At 44.8% G+C, this 20,122-nt stretch overlaps 1 protein-coding gene across 1 annotated transcript in view; it reads left to right on the forward strand.

Annotated features, from left to right (window-relative positions):
- Positions 1–3,520, forward strand: part of SHB (SH2 domain containing adaptor protein B) — a 56,405-nt gene extending 52,885 nt beyond the window's left edge. The window contains exon 6 of the mRNA XM_021535520.2: positions 161–3,520. Within this exon, the coding sequence (XP_021391195.1) occupies positions 161–344 (184 nt within the window). The 3' untranslated portion in view covers positions 345–3,520. The remainder of the gene's footprint in view (positions 1–160) is intronic.
- Positions 3,521–20,122: the final 16,602 nt, after the last annotated feature.

The raw sequence follows: 20,122 nt of genomic DNA on the forward strand, positions 1-20,122 counted from the left end.
CCATGGGGGTTTGCAAGTAGCAGTTGGAGCCAGTCTGGACTGCCACCCAGCAACTACTGGCATTTTGTTCTACTTTCTCCTCCATAAGAAGAGCTTGTTGTGGTGCCACGTCCCTCTTCCCTATGCACAAGCATGAACTTACACTCTGCTTTCCTTGCAGGAGCAGTCAAGGTTTTATGCATATGAAGCTGACGAAAACCAAAGAGAAATACGTCCTGGGTCAGAACAGCCCTCCCTTCGACAGTGTTCCTGAAGTCATCCACTACTACACTACAAAAAAGCTGCCCATCAAAGGAGCAGAACACTTGTCCTTACTCTACCCTGTGGCTGTACGGACTCTCTAATAACCTAGTCTCACCCCTTCCTGTGGTTGGGAGGTGAGAGATAAGCTGGGTTGCACAGAATTCATTGCCAGAATTTAGAGCTCAAGTCTATGATGGAGAGAGGCAGCATTTAGTCTTGTGAATGTGGGCTCTCTGCAGAGTTGTCTGTGGGATGTGTGTGTGATACACTTGTGCTGCAGCATGCCTCTAGAATTGTATTGCTGCGTAAGAGAAAGAACACTTATTTTAGTGCAAGGAGAGCAGATAACCTTCCCAGACCTTCTATATGAATGAAAGTGCTTCCCAACAAAAGTTCTTCCTTCATGTTTTGAGAAGAATCAACAAGTTCTTCTCAGCAGTAAAAAAACAACTTGTATTCTCTTGCTACCCTGAGAAACTTCTCCATGAGAAAGAGTAACCTTACTCTGAGGGACCCTAGGGTGTTCTAGATAGACCTGAGAAGGAGCTGCTTAGCAAGCAAGTCTCTGGCTCTGGTCACTTAGCTTGATGGGTTTGGGATTTTTTTAATGCAGTTTCTTGGGGTAGTGAAATATTGAACTTCTATTAGGCACACAATCTTAAAATAGTTTTGTGAGAGCAAATCACTGTCAATTACTTATGAATAGGGGATGTAATTAAACAGTAGTTTGTTATATATTTTTATCCTTTTTGGTACAATAATCTCTTAATGTTTACTGTCTTCATTTGCAAGTTTCATTTGTAGGTACAGGCAGCTAATTCTGTTTGGGGCAGTTACACCACAATGTTTTAAGTAGTTAGGATAAGTAATTTTGACATGTGGGTTAGTATTTATGCATGAGGGTGGTCAAAGGCTTTTATAAAGCTTTAGTAGGCAAAATCTTCACTTGCTCATTCATCTGGATCAAACAGCTGTCCTACTGATGTAGCAGGTTAACTTGTGTATCACACTGCCTTCCCACAAGATGGCTTTTGCAGTTGTGAGAACTGCAGTATGTAGCAGAGCAGAATTTTGTTTTTCTGGTCTCAATGGTCTGCCAAGGCATTCTTAAGGCACGGCCCCTTTGGCACATACCTTCTGGCCAGTGCTCTTTTTCACCATGAGCAGAAGCCTGCCTCCTGCTGTATTTCAGTCACTGTCAGCCAGAAGCACTGGGGAAGCTGCTCTGTATCTTAGTCCTGCCAAATCAGTGCCCATACACTTGGGATATGTTTTCTACATGCTTTGTGTGCTCATTCAGTGAGATAAGTGAAAAATTACAATTGTACACAAGCTGGAACTGGGGGATCTATAGCCTTATAGTCCTCATGTTGTGCCATCTCCCACATACATCTAGAATGTTGTGAATTAACCCATCAGCTAGTATAGTAGCAAACTGGTTATATGCAGGTTATGTATTTTACAGACAGCAATAGGACTGTGAAATTGTGTGCTATTTAATTCAGCTTTCTTAGCTACTACTATTTTTTTATGTATGCTTAGAAAGAAGTGCAAATCTGAAAATTGTGATGGAATAACCACTTACTGCCTGTAAAAGTAGTTCTTCGTGGTATTGTCTAATTTGTTCAGAACCTCAGTGATGACCCATATACTCACTGGTGCTTCCTTTTAAGCCTGCCTTATTCTTTAAATGGCATCCAATGCAGTTTGAACAGAAGTTGATCATATGTGTGTGAAGAGCCCAGTGTCCTTTTATGCAGCAGTGGCAGTGGGTCAAACTGTCTGTCTCACCCAGAATTGGAAGCTGCATTGAAATAGGTTTTCTAGTTTTCCAAGGAGGGTGCCTCAGTGGAGGACAACATCCTCTCCGAGTGAAAACAAACATCCCCTTTTTGTGTACTTGATGCCTTGAGAAGGCTGACCTAGAACAGAGGCTAGACAGAGTTAAAGAATAAAGTAGGTATTTATTGAAAGGCCTTAAAGGATACACCTTGGGCAGTGTAAGAGCCTGGCCAGGGCTACACCCAAGATGAACCCAAAATGGTCACATAATGGACCAACAGTCACAACGTCTCACACTTTTATAAGTTTTGGTCCATTAGCATATTGGAGTTAATTGTCCAGTTATAGATTTAGGTTATGAAATTCCCTCCTCCTTGTTTTCTCTCTTCAATACACTGTTGTTTATACTTTTTGGGCCTGGAGCTTGTAACAGTTGACCTTGGTCAAGCTGAAAAAGGAATTATTTTGTCTACCTACCCTGTGAAGAGAACTTACCAACACTTAATAGGAGGCTCAGAGCTACACACTAAAGCAGCACAGAATCTAAAAAATATGAAAGCTAAAACTTAAGGCATCATATTCACCTACCCGCTTTTTTATTTCCCTAAAGTTGTTACTCTCTTAACATCACCCAACTGACAAGAGCATACAAGCACTTTTAAGTTAGTTATTCTCTCACCAGAGTAGGAGTTTATGAAGGTGTCAGAGTTCACACAGATTAGGAATCAGGTGACATCTGCTTTGAGTCTTGGCCTTTGTGGGCTTGAGCATCACCATCATGCTCTTTGGGACAGAAATATGTGTTATTTCTTCTTTTGCATGTTGAATTGGGCATGATTGCTGTTCCATAGTCTGTTTTTCTTTAGAGGGGAAAAAAAACTATGCCCCTACTCTGCCTAACAGCAATTACCAGTAGAAATCAATAGCATCATTAATCAAGGCCTTGTCTGGCTTCCTTAAGCACTTTGTCTTTAATTCATGGGGATAACTATTGTACCAGACCTTTCTTGTCATGGGTCTGATCAAAAGTCAGACAAAGCCAGCAAGTGCCATTTTATTGCTGTCTGCAAATTTTGGGTTGGGATCTATTGTTTCATACAAATTATATGAATGTGCATCATACAAATGAGTATACGGTTTATTACAGCTTCAAGGATCAGATCAAGGTTCTTGGTTCTGGAAGAGGAAATCATCTCAGAACATTTTGGTTGTCCATGGGAAGGTTTTTTATTATTTTTCTAAAAGACTTTTAGAAAGTACTCAGTAATTGCAGAATAAATAAAACCAGGATTTTGTTTGCACTGTAATGTTGTCTCTGTTTATTTAAGTGATTGTATGATATTTTTCCAGTGAAGGAATATTCTTCCGAGATTTTTTTAATGTACAGTGAAAATGCGGTGTGTTAACAGTGTGTAGTATTGCGTATAGGTGGAAGATCTTGTAGTGATCATGCCTATATTGCACATTAAAAGTTTATTTTAAAAAAAAGCATAAACCTCTCCCTTTTTTTCCTCTGACTGTCCTTGTGTACTCAGATTGTCATGAATAGCTAATAATTGAAGCAGTCTTTTAGAACAACTTGTGTTTGTCTCAACGGTGTTGTGAAAGTAATCATTAGGTTGTAATTGGAGTCTGGAAATTATATATCTCGGTTCTACCCTAATTCTCTTGATAATGTGCACCTTTACAAGGGCTGACATGGGTCCACATGTGAATGATATTGCTGGTGGTGCCCAAGGAATCCAGATATTGCTGCTAACAGCATAACACTGGTGAGTCACTTTTTGCAGCCTTTGTAAGAGGTGTTAATTAGGCTTCTGTTTTGATTAGTATTTCACAGCACAGTGAAGGCTGTGAACATCTGTATGATGTATAGGAGAGCTTTAGTGGCCAAGGCTGGATTTCACAGCTCCTTCCAAAACTGGAAAATCATTTAGGTTTGTGGAAGTACAGTCATCACCATGGTTTCTCTACTTGATAACAGATTATTGTCTTACTTTGAAATTAAGCCTTCAGAGACAGGATGCAAAGTACAGGGCTGAATTAAGTGCAAAGGTACAAAACAGACATTTTCTGCTTCTCAAAGAACATGGCCTGAATCTATACTCTGAGGAAAATTCTTACTGCTTGGAGGATGACACGTTTGTATGCTGCTCCTCAGCATTCCATTGGGTTTTGCACTTTATCTTGATGTCATGGCTCAAGCTGGCAACACAAACACCATGTGGCAATATTGGTGGAGCCCACAAATGATATCTATTATCCAGGCTCTGATTCCATTTCAACACTGCTATACTGCTAAGCTATACTCTGGTGGACTCAGTTCTCTGCTGCTCTAAGTTATTCATGCTGTCCCTGGGTGGTGTCTCAAGTGGTGCCTGAGCAAAACAAGCAAGGTCTTAACAGAATTTTAAATAAACAAATTGAAGACCTCACCCCACACACTACACTGCTATGTCCCTGTAGAAAGGGTAAAACAAAACAGATTTGGAACAGAACTGTGTGGGCTCCTGGTCTGAACAAGAAGTGAAGGAAATAAAAGGGAGATTCAACTGGTTTTCATACATTTTTTTCCTTTTTTAATGATCTGCAATGATCCCACATAACGTACCACATACTGCTTTCTTTTATTACTTATTTCTGGAGGCCTCAGAAAGAAGAAGAAAGTAAGGATGAAAATCACAGCAGCTGAGCAAAGTTGTTGGTCTGAAATGAAGCAAATAGAAGGCCTACTGAAAATAAATGTTTATATGTTGCAAGGGATGACTGTGTACAATCCAATTTTCTGCAGCATGTGATTTCCTGCCTTGAGCTTCCTTTGGGAACAAGGTATGCACAGTTAGAGATAATGGAGTGACTTCAGTGCTCTCCACCTTGTATTTAGTTCAGTGATAAGATTAGACCAAACATTGCCTTTGCTTTCAGGGTCCCTCAATTCCATTTGCTGCTGCTGACAATTCCAAAACACAAGCTTGGTGAAACTTGTTGGCAAGTTGATTATATTAACCCATTCCACAAGTCTGCCCCCAAGAAACAATCGTTCTAACCACAGCAGAAATATCAAAAGGATGGCTGGAAATCTAGTGAATTGCATAAGCCATGGGGATGACTTAAGCGTGATCATTATATGAAATTAATATATGGGAAGAATTACAGGATTGTTTATGGAGTAATGGCTAGATTGTATGGGCGGGACCTGGCTGAAATTCAGCTATGAAAGAATAGGGAAGGATAAGGCAACCATTTACAAGTAAACAACTTGTTAACTGCTGTGAAAGTTGTAAAAGTGTCATGGAGAAAGTGTGGAGATACTTTCAGAAAGGGTGGACTGAATGGCAGTGAGGCAAGAGCCAAGTGTGAGATACTGAGAGGATTTGAGCACAGGAACCAGGCATTCTCTAGCAGTCTGTAATAAATATTGTCCAGGGTCTCTCAAGAGAGACACAGAAGGCACCTACAAGAAGTAACCCAGATAAAGAGATTTTTGAGGCGAGACTAAAGAAATGATGAGAATCCAGAGAGACTCAAACAAAACCCTGGGGAGGAAAAGAGAATTCAGGAATACCTCGGGAGAAATACAAGGGACTCTACATCCCTAGAGACTGCACACGGTAAGGCTGGAACTGCTACACTGACCCTCCTGACTTCTCTCCCAGATTATGTGGTGTACCACATAGATCAAGGACTACACTGATTAAACCAACTTCTCGTCTGGACTGTCCTCTGGAACAGGAAGGTCATGTTTCTCATGGTTGACATCACAGATATCCATGTCTAAAATGTTTTTGGATCTGACTTCATTTAGACTCTGCACTTTTGTTGTAGCTTTTACTGCAAAAAACAGCCCTAAACCCTCTATTTCTTATTAATTAATTATTATTAATTATTTTATTATTATTCATTATTTTAAAATATAAAGTTATGTGATATAATTGTGATAAATTATTATAATAAAAGGATTCCAGTTAGTAACTTTGTATGGCCAGGATGGACCATGGCTTCAACCTGAGTATTACCAGTTCTGTGAAAATAAGGATCATGTAAAAAAAGTCTTTGACTTTTGTTGTTTGTTCATAATATCCTTTCAGCACAAATGTAGTAAACTTTCCCCTGAAACCACCTCATTATTTACCTCCAGTAATTAGATCCATTCATAGAGAGGGCAGCCTATAAAATCTTGCCATCTGTCTGTTTTTTCTACATATTAAGACTATTTTTATTTCCATATAAACATATCTATATAGAATAATTTAGGTCATCAAGTCCAACATTTAACTTAAGACTTCCAAATCCACCCCTTATCCATGTCCTTAAATGCCACATCTTTTAAATATCTCCAGACCATGGACTGAATCACTTCCCTGAGCAGCCTGGTCTGTGACTGATAGCCCTTGCAGTAGTGAATTATTTCCATATTTATGCAGTCTAAACCACCACTGGTACAACTTGAGGCTGTTCCTTCTCATCCCCTCATTTGCTGGGAGAAAACGCTGATCCCCACCTCATTAAAGCCTCCTTCCCTGTAATTGCAGAGTTGAAGTTTCCCTGAGTCTCTTTTTCTACAAATTTAACACACCCAGTCCCATCAGCTGCTCTTCCACAGGTCTTGTGCTCCAGACCCTTCAGCAGCAGCTCCACTGCCCTTCTCTGGACACACCCCAGCACCTCAATGTTCTTTTTGAAGTGAGGGCCCCAGAACTGGGCACAGCACTCAAGGTGTGCCCTCACCAGTGCTGGGTACAGCGGGACAATCTCTGCCCTGGTCCTGCTGGCCACCTTGTTCCTGACACAGGCCAGGATGCCACTGGCCTTTTCAGCCCCCTAGGCACTCTGCTTCTTTGTGTTCAGACAGATGTCAACCAAATCACCCCCAGGTCCTTTGCTGGGCAACTTTCCAGACGCTCTGTCCCCCATCTGTACTGCTGAGTGAAGTTGTTGTGACCCAAGGGCAGGACCTGAGACTTGGCCTTATTGAATCTCACACCGTTGGCCTCAGCCCATCAATCCAGCCTGTCCAGATCCCTCTGCAGAGCCTTCCTGCCCTCCAGCAGGTCAACACTCCCACCCAGCCTGGTGTTGTCTGCAAAATGTATTGAGAGTATGTTCCCTCCTCCAGATCAGTGAACTAGCTGTTAACCAAAACTGGCTCCAGTACTGATCCCTGGAAAAAGCACTTGTGACCAGATGGATGTAACTCCATCCACCACCACTCTCTGGACCTGGCCATCCAGACACTTTGTTACCCAAAAAACAGTGCACCCATCCAAGTAATTCTCCAGTTTCTCTGTGAGAATGCCCTGGAAGATAATATCAGAGGCTCTGCTCGAGTCAAGACAGACAACATCCAAAGCCTTTCCCTCATCTATTAACTGGGTCACCTTGTCATAGATCAGGTTGGTCACGTAGCACCTGCCTTCCCTAGATCATTCACTGCTGGCTGGGCCTCATCCCCTGGCTGTCCTGTATGTGCTGCATAATGGCACCCAACATGATCTGCTCCATCACCTTCCCCAGGCTGGCAGGCCTCTAGTGCCCCAGCACCTTTTAGATCCTTCTTCCAGCCCTTGTGGAAGGGCATCACACTGGCCAGCTTCCATTCTCCTGGGATCTTCCTGGTTAGCCAGGACTGCTGCTAAGTGATTAAAAAGAGCTCAATGAGCTCTTCCACCAGCTCCCTCAGTACCCTTGGGAGGAACCCATTTGGCCTCATGGGCTTGTGCGTGTCTAAGATGTGTAGATAGATTGTTATTTTTTCCCCCCTGGATTCTTAGGCCATCATTCTGTTTCCCATCTGTGTCTTCAAGATCGCCAGATGTATTGATAGAATCATTTTGTCTTTTACTGCAGTAGCCAAAGTAAATTCTAGTTGGGCTTTGGCCCTTTATATTTTCTCTCCATACAAATTTTGAAATTGGTAGTCTTCCTGAGTGGAGACCCACTTCTTCCAAAGGTCATAAACTCTTTTCTTTACTGAATTACAGCCAAAACTCTTGTTCAGACTGGTTTTATTCCCCCCGCCACCGCCCCCTCCACCACGTCTTTTGGCATTCAGGGCAGTACTTCAGCATCAAGATTCTTTTCTTCAAAAATTGCTAGCCTTCCTAGATTCCTTTGTTCTTTGAGAATGCACAGAATCCTTTAGGCTGGGAAAGACTCTGGACCATTGAGACCAATCTTTGACTGGTCACCACCTTGCCAACTAGACCATTGCACCATGTCCTATGCCCAGTCCTTTCATGAACGCCTGCAAGGGTAGTGACTTCACCACTTTTCTGGGCAGCCCAAGCCAATGTTTAACAACCCTTTCCATCAAGAAATTCCTCCTGACATCCAGTCTGAACCTCCCCTGGCACAGCTTGAGGCTGTGTCCTCTCATCCTGTAAACTAACTGCCTAAGAGAAAAGGCCAGCCCCCAGCTAGCTACAACTTTCTCTCCGGGATTTTTAGAGCAGTAAGGTCACCCCTGAGCTGCTTTTTCTCCAGACTAAACAACCCTAGGTCCCTCAGCCTCTCCTAATAGGACTTACCCTCCAGACCTTTCTCCACTGCCCTTCTCTGGACTCACCCCTGCACCTCAATACCTTCTTTGAAGTGCCTTCCAAGAGACTGCGACAACTGGGCCAAAGGCTTCCTGACAGAAGTCCAAGCTGGTAGTTCTAACCACATTCCTTAATTCTATAATGTAGTAGATAGGGACAGGCGAACGGAAGATTTCGGGATGTGACGGAAAGAAAGACCCCTTCCCCCTCTCACCCTGCAACATGTTATCCATTACCCCAAAGAATGTAACCACACCTAACCCAGTAGTTTTCCACTCCTGACTAACCCTAGAGACCCTACCAACCCCCCCTGACGTAGCAGAGTCCCCCAAGACTATTTAAACCCATGAGATAAGATAATAAAGGCTTTCGACCGTCCACCACACTGGTGCCTGCGTGTGTCGTTGGCCCAAGTGGCCCAGGGGAGACTGGGCTGCCGTGCTGTTCCTTGAAACCAGGTCGCCTTGCCTTCCCCTGAAGGCAACATAACTGGTGCCGAAGCCCGGGAATAATTCGCTCGGGTTGCGGGTGTCGCCTGGACAAGAGCAGCGGCCGGACCGGTGGAACCGTGTTCTCGGCAAGGGAGACGTCCCAGGACCCGCGATCATCATGGATGCCACCGCCAGGGTCGTAAGTGAGGTTCATAAGCAATGGGGAATTGAGTGTAAGCTCAAAGACTTTTATCTTGCTATAGCAAGGCTGCTTGAGCTTGGGGCAATTGAACGCCCTGTGGATGTTTTGCATCCGGAGATATGGGAAAAATGCACAGCCGCGCTGGCCGAGGACACGAAATCCTCAGGCAGCGGCAAATGCCTTAAGGCATGGGGAAAAGTAGAGAAAGCCCTGCGCAGAGCAATAGAAGAGCAGGAGACATGGAGCGCAGCGCGTACGTGTTTATTGGTTACACCCAAGCTAGGGGTAGGAGCGGCAACGCAAACCGCCCCTGAGGGTGACCCGCCCGGGAGCGGGGATCCGGGGGGGCTCGGCGCGTCGCCCCCCTCCCCGGGCGGGGGCCCGGGGCCCCCCGCGGAAACCTCCCAAAGATCCGCGGCTTCCCCATCCGCCCCGCCACCGCCGGTCGGTGACCCGGTACCGGAGGTGCAGCAGCGCGCAGAGCTCTGTTGGCAGGGACTGGCGGGGGAAGCCAGAGCCGCGGGAGCCGCGGCTCGGGAGGGGATGCTGCCCACGCTGCGTCCATACCCCTTTGAAAATGGCGCCAGCAGCCAAGGGGAGGGGCGGGGCGTGGGCAGTCTCGGCGTGAAGAGCCCAGAGGCGCGGAGTTTTGCTAATGCGCGTGTGCGGGAGAAAGAGGAGGAGAGCGGCAGAGGGCTCGGAGCCGATCGGCAGCCGCGCCTGACGCTGCCACCATATAAGGGAGAAACCCACCCCTGCAGGAGGCAGGGCGAGCCCGGGGGGCGGCAGCGGCGCCACCCCCGGGGGGAGGAGCGGGGTCGGAGCCGCACAAAACGGCACCGAGCCCCGGAAGTGCGCTGGCATTCGACTTCCGACTTGGAGTCCGGCAGCAGCTCCGGCAGCTCGGAAGAGCTGACGGGAGCCGGCTGGGACTCTGAGACAAAGAGAATAGAGCCAATGCAATTTAAAACAAAACCAAGTAAAGCTTTAAGCCGCACCGAAAAGCAGCCACAATACAAACCAGCCCAGTTTACCGACTGGGGAGAAATAAAAATAGCCTGCGCTGAGCTGTCCCCAGCTGGCATGGCAGCCCGCCGCGGCGCCTCCACCCCAAGCACGCCCGAGAGGAGCCTGTTTGGGGCTGCGGGAGGAAGGGGCATCTGGCCAAGGAATGCAGGTCCCGGACCCAGGGAAACGGGAGAGGGAGGGGGCGTGCGGGCTGCACCCAGCCTCCTCCCGCTGCAAATGCAAGGCAGCCCATCTATGCCAACCCCCAGTGGGACGGGGCGCCCTTATACCCCATACCCCCACGGGAGGCAGCCAGCTTCGTACCCTCACCAGCGAATTTCGCAACACAGCCTGCGGTACCTTCGTACCCACTACCGCCGCAAACAGCGCCTGTGCCGCAGGGTCAGCAGGGGACGCCCCAGAACGGGACCCCTGGGTGGCCCTGGCCATGAAAATAGGGAAGGAGCCACCGAAGGTGTGGGGGACGTGCCGCCTTTATAGCAGTCAGGACCCCCATGTCATAGGGCTTCAGTTTTGGACAGACACAGGAGCAGACTGCTCGATTTTTCCCCAAGCACTGTGGCCCCGACACTGGCAATGCAAAGAAGTCCCCCCAGTGAACGGAGTAGGAGGGCCGTCCCGAGCTTGGAAAAGCACCCAATTAGTAGCCATAACGCTTCATACAAAAAAGAGACCAGAACAAACAGTAGCAATCCACCCCTACATTTTGCAAAACTCTCCACCCCTAATAGGAAGGGACATCCTTGCTATGTTAGGAGTCAGGATTACAAATTTATAATAAGGGCCACTGCCGTACACCCACTGCTGCCAATCAAACTGACTTAGAAATCACCAGACCCCGTATGGGTCGAGCAGTGGCCCCTGTCAAAGCCTCGAATAGCAGCCTTGCTAGAACTGGTCGACCTCGAGCTGCAAAAGGGTCACATAGAGCCCTCCACCAGCCCGTGGAACACCCCTGTGTTTATATACTAGAAGCTACCTTTCTAACCCTAAACGAAACCAAACCGAACCTGACTAACTCCTGTTGGCTTTGTTATGATGTTAAACCCCCTTTCTACTAAGGCATTGCTTTAGACACCCCCTTCAGTTACTCCACAGCCAGTGCACCCCCACCAGTGCAGATGGGACACTCCCCGCAGAGGAATCACCCTGAGTCAAATCACAGGACAAGGCAAATGTTTTGGTAATGCAACTTTAGCAAAGCAAAAAGGCAACTTCTGCACTAAAGTTGTCAAGCCCAACAGAAAGATCGGTAAGTGGGTGGTCCCATCCGCATCTGGGATGTGGGTTTGCCAGCGATCCGGAGTGAGTCCTTGTGTGTTCCTTGCCAAATTTAATGACTCTATTGACTTCTGTGTCCAAGTTCTGATTGTTCCTAAGGTCCTGTACCACTCAGATGAAGAAGTGTACCACCTTTCCAAAGAACCTGACAGACTCCACAAAAGAAAAATAATCACAGGTATAACTATCGCAATGCTGCTCGGCCTGAGAGCAGCTGGTACAGCCACAAGTGTCTCAGCCATCGCAACCCAACAGCACGGACTCTCTCAGCTGCAAATGACCATCGATGAAGACCTGCAGAGGATCGAGAAATCCATCTCCTATCTAGAGAAATCAGTCTCTTCGCTTTCAGAAGTAGTTTTACAGAATAGGCGAGGACTGGACCTCTTGTTCATACAACAAGGAGGACTGTGTGCAGCTTTGAAAGAGGAATGCTGCTTTTATGCAGATCATACAGGAGTCGTTAAAGACTCCATGGCAGAACTCCGAGATAGACTGGCCCAAAGAAAGAGAGACAAGGAAACCCAGCAGAGCTGGTTCGAATCCTGGTTCAATCAATCACCTTGGCTCACCACTTTAATTTCTGCCTGGTAGGTCCACTGGCAATACTGCTTTTAGCTGTTACCATAGGACCATGCCTGCTAAACAAGCTAGTCTCATTTATTCAGGCCCGTCTAAAAAGGGCAAACATTCTGTTTGTAGGCCAGCAACAAATGCTGTAAACCAAAAAGTGCTAACACAGTCAGCTGCAAAAAGCCTTCGAAACTCACCTTGCGAGATTTACTCAGGTTTACCAAAAACCCTTTTTTCCTTACCAAGTTACAAGTTTGTACCTCACTCCAGTGCCTATATCTACGACTACCTCATGTTACTTATGAAAAGGAGGGGGGAGATGTAGTAGATAGGGACAGGCGAACGGAAGATTTCGGGATGTGACGGAAAGAAAGACCCCTTCCCCCTCTCACCCTGCAACATGTTATCCATTACCCCAAAGAATGTAACCACACCTAACCCAGTAGTTTTCCACTCCTGACTAACCCTAGAGACCCTACCAACCCCCCCTGACGTAGCAGAGTCCCCCAAGACTATTTAAACCCATGAGATAAGATAATAAAGGCTTTCGACCGTCCACCACACTGGTGCCTGCGTGTGTCGTTGGCCCGAGTGGCCCAGGGGAGACTGGGCTGCCGTGCTGTTCCTTGAAACCAGGTCGCCTTGCCTTCCCCTGAAGGCAACACTATAATTTCATTATTACTACAGCCCAGACATCCTCCAGCCATTAGCTGCATCAGTTTTACAGCTATTAAGGCTGTTCTTCCCCTCTGTTAAAGAAATTAACTGTCCCTTCTCTTGACTTTTGTGCTGTCACCATGTGACTGCCTGAATAATTCTGATTTCAAGGCACTGGGAATTGGCTGAATGAAAGAGTTGGAGTTGCAGAGTTCAGGGTCTGCTCTGTCACTAATAAGAGCTCTTGTGAAAAAATCACAAATTTTTTTCACAAGAGAAAAAGAGAGCATCCTCCTTTTGCACTTGGAAGCTGCATTCAAACTCAGATTTTGCTACTGACCCCTACCTCTGTAGTATCTTTGCTTCTGTAATTCATTGCCTTGTGTCTCATTGATTCTGACCCTAATCCTGACACATTCACCTTAATTTTCAGGTTTAGCCTCAGGCTTTCTATGTTCCTCTGCACTTGTTGTGTTACTACTGGACTGAAACTGAGACTTGCTGGCTTAGAATCATGCCAGGAAAAACAAACAGAAAGAGACAAACAAACAAAAAATAACTGCATCTGCTCCAGCTGTAGTTTTTGTTTCTATAGAGGTCATGTGAAAATGGAGCTTGACAGCAAGAGATATTATTCTGGGATGGCCAAAGCTGCTGAACTGCTCTGTTTGTTACACATTGAGCTGCCAAGTGCTTGCATCTACATCCTTCCTTCAGTTTTTACATCTTCCATTTACAGCTGTGGCCACCCAGTGTCTGCAGAAGCAGGCTGGCTCATGGGCAAAACAAAATTTTCTTGCTTTTAAAGAAATTACATGCTAACTAAATACAGATAAATTATAATGGGGACTATTACAATTTCTTAATTTATTTTTTTATCTAAATTTTATTTTTAATCCTAATTTTATTTTTTATGCTAAAACTTAACTTGATGTTCATCATACAATTATTTTTCTCCATATTGAATTTTCTTGTTACTGAATCCTAAAATTTTAGTTATTTCAACAACAGGAACAATTAAAATGGAAGTTGTGTTTGTCCTGCTTGTGCTCATTTTGCTTTTAATATTTGTGTCTCCAGATGCATTTCTTCTTTCCTTCCTTCATCTTAATCTCCCATTCCTCCTCCTTTTGCCTACCGACTTGAAAAGCTGAAATGTAACTGCCAAATATTTTGGTTTGAATATTGGAAAATTTAAAAAATTATGAACATTTTGATGCAAAATTAAATTCTGTGGCCACTCCCAGCATATTTGGTCTTGATGAAGACTGGGTTAGGGTTAGGGTTAGGGTCAGGGTTAGGGTTAGGGTTAGGGTTAGGGTTAGGGTTAGGGTTAGGGCTAGGGTTAGGTTTAGGGTTAGGGTTAGGGTTAGGGTTAGGGTTAGGGTTAGGGTTAGGGTTAGGGTTAGGGTTAGGGTTAGGGTTAGGGTTAGGGTTAGGGTTAGGGTTAGGGTTAGGGTTAGGGTTAGGGTTAGGGTTAGGGTTAGGGTTAGGGTTAGGGTTAGGGTTAAGGTTAGGGTTAGGGTTAGGGTTAGGTTAGGGTTAGGGTTAGGGTTAGGGTTAGGGTTAGGTTAGGGTTAGGGTTAGGGTTAAGGTTAGGGTTAGGGTTAGGGTTAGGTTAGGGTTAGGGTTAGGGTTAGGGTTAGGGTTAGGTTAGGGTTAGGGTTAGGGTTAGGGTTAGGGTTAGGGTTAGGGACTCTGAAGGGGCAGAAGGGGATGGGGCTGTGTTTTCTCTCTGCCTCGAGCTGCCAACATTCTCCAAGCCTCTATCGCCAAGGCACTACTGGATTTCAGGGAAGGTCCTCCAGTTTCTTAGGACTGAGCCCACCCCAGCTTGGCCTGAGATGGGGATCTGTTCAAAATAGAGACAGAGCACAAGGAAACTCCTGCAGAAGCGGATCCCTCCCGCAGGCAGGCAGTGATGCTGTTTTCTGTAGGCTCACATGGCCCTATCCTTTCCCCCACAGCCTTAAATCCTTAAATCCTCCTGTTCCCTCCTGCTGATCTATGGGAGGCACACTCCTTCCATAGGGGGTGCAGGAAGAGGGAAGGGAGATTTCCTTCAACCCCGCTCTGGGTCTCTAGCACTGATGCACAGGGGGAAAGCAACTCATCCTTTTCCTGGGAACGCGGCTCCCTCGTGAGGCAGACTCCAGCAGGGACGTCTGAGGATCCCAGTTCAGCTGAGAATGGGATATGGCTGCAAAGCCACCTACAGCACCAGGGAGACTTACCCATCAACTCCCAGTGTGGGAACTCAAAATGTCTCTCAGACATTTTTAGAGGTTCCAGGCCTTGGTCAGAAGCGTTTTAGACCCTGACAGGCAGCTGCAAACAGCTGTGATTTTGGGTTTGAGCCATGGAATGAATTACCAACTTTGGAGGTCGAACAGTCACAAAAGGTTAGATAGTATAGTAAAAGTAGTTACAAAACAGAGGGGATTTTTTTTTTTTTTTTATTGCACAGGGGGATTTTAACACTTATAAAAGAGAGTTTTTACTCTGTACATAAGAGTCAAAAGTTCTAAGATAGAAGAAAGTGGGCTAATCCTGTTCTTCCTCCTTTTTCCTTACCTCCATGTTCTTGGTGATGTTGGCACTCACAGATTGGTTTAGAGTAGAAAAGCACTTTGTAATATAGGTACTAGGTATTGGAGGAAAACTATAAACATGTAATATGTAACATATCATATAAAAGAGAGCAACAGCCCTGGGCGGGAGGAAAAAAGAAGAAGATACCAAACAAAGAGGATGTCAGGGTGTATATGTACCTCTGTCCAGGCCACTGACCGAGCAGCCACAGCCCAAAAAGACAATCTTTTAAATAACTAACAATAAACTGCCTTAAAACAAAACAGCAAGAGCCTGAGCAGTTTTTCTTTAGAATCACAGGTTAGAAAAAAAATTTCACCACCACATGGGACCTAAGAGCAAAGCTGGGGTTCCCACATCCCAGCACAGGTACAACTGGCAGAAGATGTGTCTTGTAAGAGGTGAGGCCAGGGAAAGGAGATTAAATCCTGCTGTTTTCCAGGGAGCCCAGGTGTCCTGCTGCTCACCAGCCCTGCTTTGCTCTAACTGCTGGTCCCAAATGTTTTCTCAACACCTAAAGAACCCCCCATGCACGGTGACCTCTTCACTATACTATGAAGAGTCTCCTACTTAATTCTTTATCAATCATATCACAAATTCCCACCCCTATAAACCCTGCTGCCTACCTAGCACACATTTTATCCCCCTGTTGATGTCATCAATGTGTAATAAGTGTTCAGGGGGATCGTTCTGGTGACTGTGCAGCTCTGCTTAGTCCATGACAAATGGCAGGATTGTGCTTCCAGCCCGGTGGGGCTCATTCCAGGTGTACTGACACCCTGTCACATGAAAGCAAATTTTTGCTTCTGCTGCCAAAAGAATTGAGAAAAATACCTGTTATGGTTTGACACTGGGACAATGCCAGTGCCCTTATGAAAATGTAATTTTTCAATTGAATGTTGTGAAATGGAATTGAGAATAGAGTAAAGCAGGTTTAAGTTTAATAATAGAAAAAAAAAACTTTATTAAGCTATTATTATAAAAGAAAGAAAGAAAGGAAAAAGGGAAAAAAGTATACAACGATTAAAATGAAAATCTTGTATTTCTCTTCTTACTACTTAACTTTAATAAATTACACTGAGACACAATTTGGACTTTAATAAGGTTTTACTTTCTAAATAATTGATATTTAGCTTATTGAGGGAGACAGGAGGGTTTTTTTTGCTATAGACTTCTTAAGAAAACATAGCTATTATATTTGTGTTTTTATGTTACACATGGCACTGCTTGGAGAAAAAAATTTGTTATAGTGACTTGACTTTGTTTTGGTATTTTTCTAAAATATAGTCTCTCTTGAAGGAGAAGATTGGTACAGTTTGTGGCTAACATGGAAAAGTCCAGCTAAAAGTTACTTCTTGTCCCCCTCTTATCTAGAATTCCTCCTTCTAACATCCCAGGGTGTAAGGTGTCCCTCTTCCTCTCTGTTGTAGCTTGCCACTTCTCTGTCCTTGACTCCAGCTGGCACAGGGACTCCAGCATATCAAGTATAGCAGCACTCAGCAGAAGCGTGACACCTTCACTGAGGACACAATAGTCCCTGTTAATTTTCACCCTCCACCAGACTTTTGCATGGGCCATATGATATATTTAAAGGACAGTGATCATTCTTTGGGTCTCCAGTGGGGGAATCAGCCTGCAGGTGGGAGCCAGGGAGTCTCAGCTGCTGCAGTATCACTGCTGGTGCACTGTCAGGGGGACAATCAGCCTGCCATTCATCCACCCACAGTAAGGCCACAACAGAGAAATGTTCTGAGAGCCCAGACAGGTTAATCAGCTGTTCAACCTTCTCCATATTCATGGTGGCTACACTGAAAACACACTGGTGCCCTTTTGGGCCCCTGAAGTACACTGTCCTCAGGCAGTCTATGCCAAGGATACAGGAGGCCTCCAAGGCTGTCCAGAAAAAGGTGGTTTTGCCACAAACCTAAATATATCAGTGAGTAGTACTAAACACCTCACATAAGGGTGAAGAACTGTGGAAGCCCATGCACTAAAACTACCCATACCAATCTCAGCAAAGAGGAGGTGTATTCCCTCATTCTGTCTGCAAGATAACTTCCCCAGCATAGTTAAGTGCACAACGTTTGTATTAACATGCTCCAAAGCTCAACAGAATGAAGAGGTATTCAGTGCAGCCAGCCAGCTTCAAAGACACAATAACTTGCCAATTAATAACTGCTATAGCTATAGCATGCTCAATTCAAAGCTCCCATCGGCTCAATCCACATGCTGGGTGCCAAAAAAGATTGTGATGGGTTGACCTTGGCTGGACACCAAGTGGCCACAAGCAGCTCTGTTACTCAACAGGACAGGGGAGAAAAGAACATGTAAAAATTAAGGGTTGAGATAAAGGCAGTTCTGTGAAGAAAAGCAAAGGTTGTGTGTGGAAGTGAAGCAAAGCAAAAATATTTTTTCTCTCATTTTCATTCTCAGGTGGTGTCCTGGGAAGCTGGGTCTCAGTATGTGCAGTGATTACTTTGGAAGACAAGAGCCTTAATAACAAATCCCTCCCATGATCCTTAACTTCTGTTTTTTTGCCAAGTACAACATTACATAGTATGAAATATCCCCTTTGATTATGAAATATCCCCTTTGATTTGTCCTGGCTACGTGTGCTCCCAAACCCTTGCCCACCTCCAGCCTACTGGCCATCAGATGGAGTATGAATAAACACCCTTGATGCTGTGTGAGCCCTGTTCAGCACGACCAAAACACTGGTGTGCTATCAGCACCATTGTAGCTGTAAGTACAAAGAACAGCTCTGTAATGGAAAGTTGACCAGGAAAGTTGACTACATCCCAACCAGACCCACTCACCACGCTCCTCTGAGTCCAGTGTCACCCAGTCCAGTGTCACCCAGTCCAGCTGCAGTCAGAATCCCTTCTCCCTCCACTTCACCCCTGCAATGTCAGGGAAAGCTCCATCCTCTGCCATTCCAGCTGACCCTCCCATTGAGCTTGCCCTTTCCCCACAGCAGAGGAGGAGGCACTGAAACCTCCCTCCTTGGCTTCCCACAGCTGACAATTGGCCCTGCTGGCCACTCTCCACTGTGCTTTCCTCCCCAAGCCCAGGGAGCAGGGCAGCAACCCACCAGGACCTCCCTGACCCAGCCAGGTTTGTTCCTCTGCTTCCCACAGAGCCAAGAATTGTTTTCATCAGAGGTCTCCTTGCCCGAGAGCCTTCTGTCCCTAGGCCACTTTCTGAAAGATGCAAAGACTGCAGCAGGGATGGGATCTGGCTCTAACAAGCCACAGAAGGTCAGTCCTTATGACTGCCAGCAGCTGTGGCAGTGAGGACTGAGTTACAGGTTTTGTACCTGCTCCGGGGAAAATCAGTGTATAGTACCTGAAGCTGAAAAAAATCTTTCCAAATTTTGTATTTTTGTATGCGGGCAATTAATTCCTGAGTCCCACAGTGCAATCATATGCAGAAAGAAAAAAAAAACTGTGTATTTGATTGGCTTTGAGCTGTGATTAATTTAAGTGGAATTTGGTCATGTCTCTGACTAAAATATTGGAGGGCACATAATTTCATTAGAGAAGCTTTATGGTGCTGTGAATTGATTTAAAAAACATAGAATGGAGAATATGTTCCAAACTGAAGACTGTGATTTTACTCAGATGGTGGAAGTTGCCTTTCTTTATGGAAATGCAACTGTCTTCATTTTTACATTCTGTTTTCAAGAAGATATTTTAATGAAGCCATAGATGCTTTATTCTTTCATCAAAAAACCTGTTACTTGCCGTTCATTTTCTGCTAGAATATTTATTCCAGTTTAAATTATTGTAAGTGTAATAAAAAAAAAAAAGGTTAAAATTATATTTGCAATAATAAAAAAAGTATCCAGCTCAAGATTTTCTATCAAAATAGAGGAATCATTCATTAAAAACTCTAAGCATGAGTTTTAAGAATTGGGAAGGTCATCTGAATAAAAAATACACATATGAAATTGTTAGGTAGGAGAAGTGGTTTAAGGAAGGATTGTTACAACATCTCCCTGTTTGGCAGACACTTTTGTGAATTCAGGAAGGATCCAGCACAAACCCAGACTCTAGAATCCACCTAGAAAACTACAGCATGTCAAATAATTGTTACAGTCATATATACAGAAGATGTGGAAAAGTAAGACTGAATTAAGAATAGCTTTTTAAAAGCAGGTACTTCAATGATATAACAGAGAAATTCAGATGTTGTGGGAGCTTCACAAGATTTGGTGCTTGAAGGAAAATGTCAAACATGGGATGTTACAGGAAAAGGTGCAAGAAAGTTTGAAAATGACTGCTGAAATTTGCATTAAAGGGAAAGTTGTGCAGAACAGTCAAGGAGCTTTTCCTTGTGAGATTTTCCTCATGGCAATGTGGCCAATAGTCTGTTTGGAAGGGTATCCCATCCCACCATTTCCATCTTTAGAATGGCACTCTGGGCAAGTTTTGGTGATTCATTTCTGATGAGTGCATGCATTTAAATGTGAAAGAACTCTGAAAGACAACCAGCAGATGTAAAAATAATAAGCCAGAGACAGATACCAACAAGGCAAGGTGCACATGTTGCTATGCTTTGGACAAATGCAATGTGATCTGTCATACAGTTAACAATAATGCAAGAGAAAAGCATGGCAGCTCAGATAGGTTGAGTATGGTATAAATCAGACCAAATGGAGGCAGTGAATTATTCTACAGATCTAAAAATACCTTCTCCTGGGAGTGATGCCAACCCTATTAAGTGCCTCACAAGCCTGGAAAACTCATAAAATCTTCTGTATCTCAATAAACATGGGAACACCTTGTCAAATT

This window comes from Lonchura striata, chromosome Z, assembly GCF_046129695.1.
Source record: "Lonchura striata isolate bLonStr1 chromosome Z, bLonStr1.mat, whole genome shotgun sequence".
In the NCBI taxonomy this organism is placed as follows: Eukaryota; Metazoa; Chordata; class Aves; order Passeriformes; family Estrildidae; genus Lonchura; species Lonchura striata.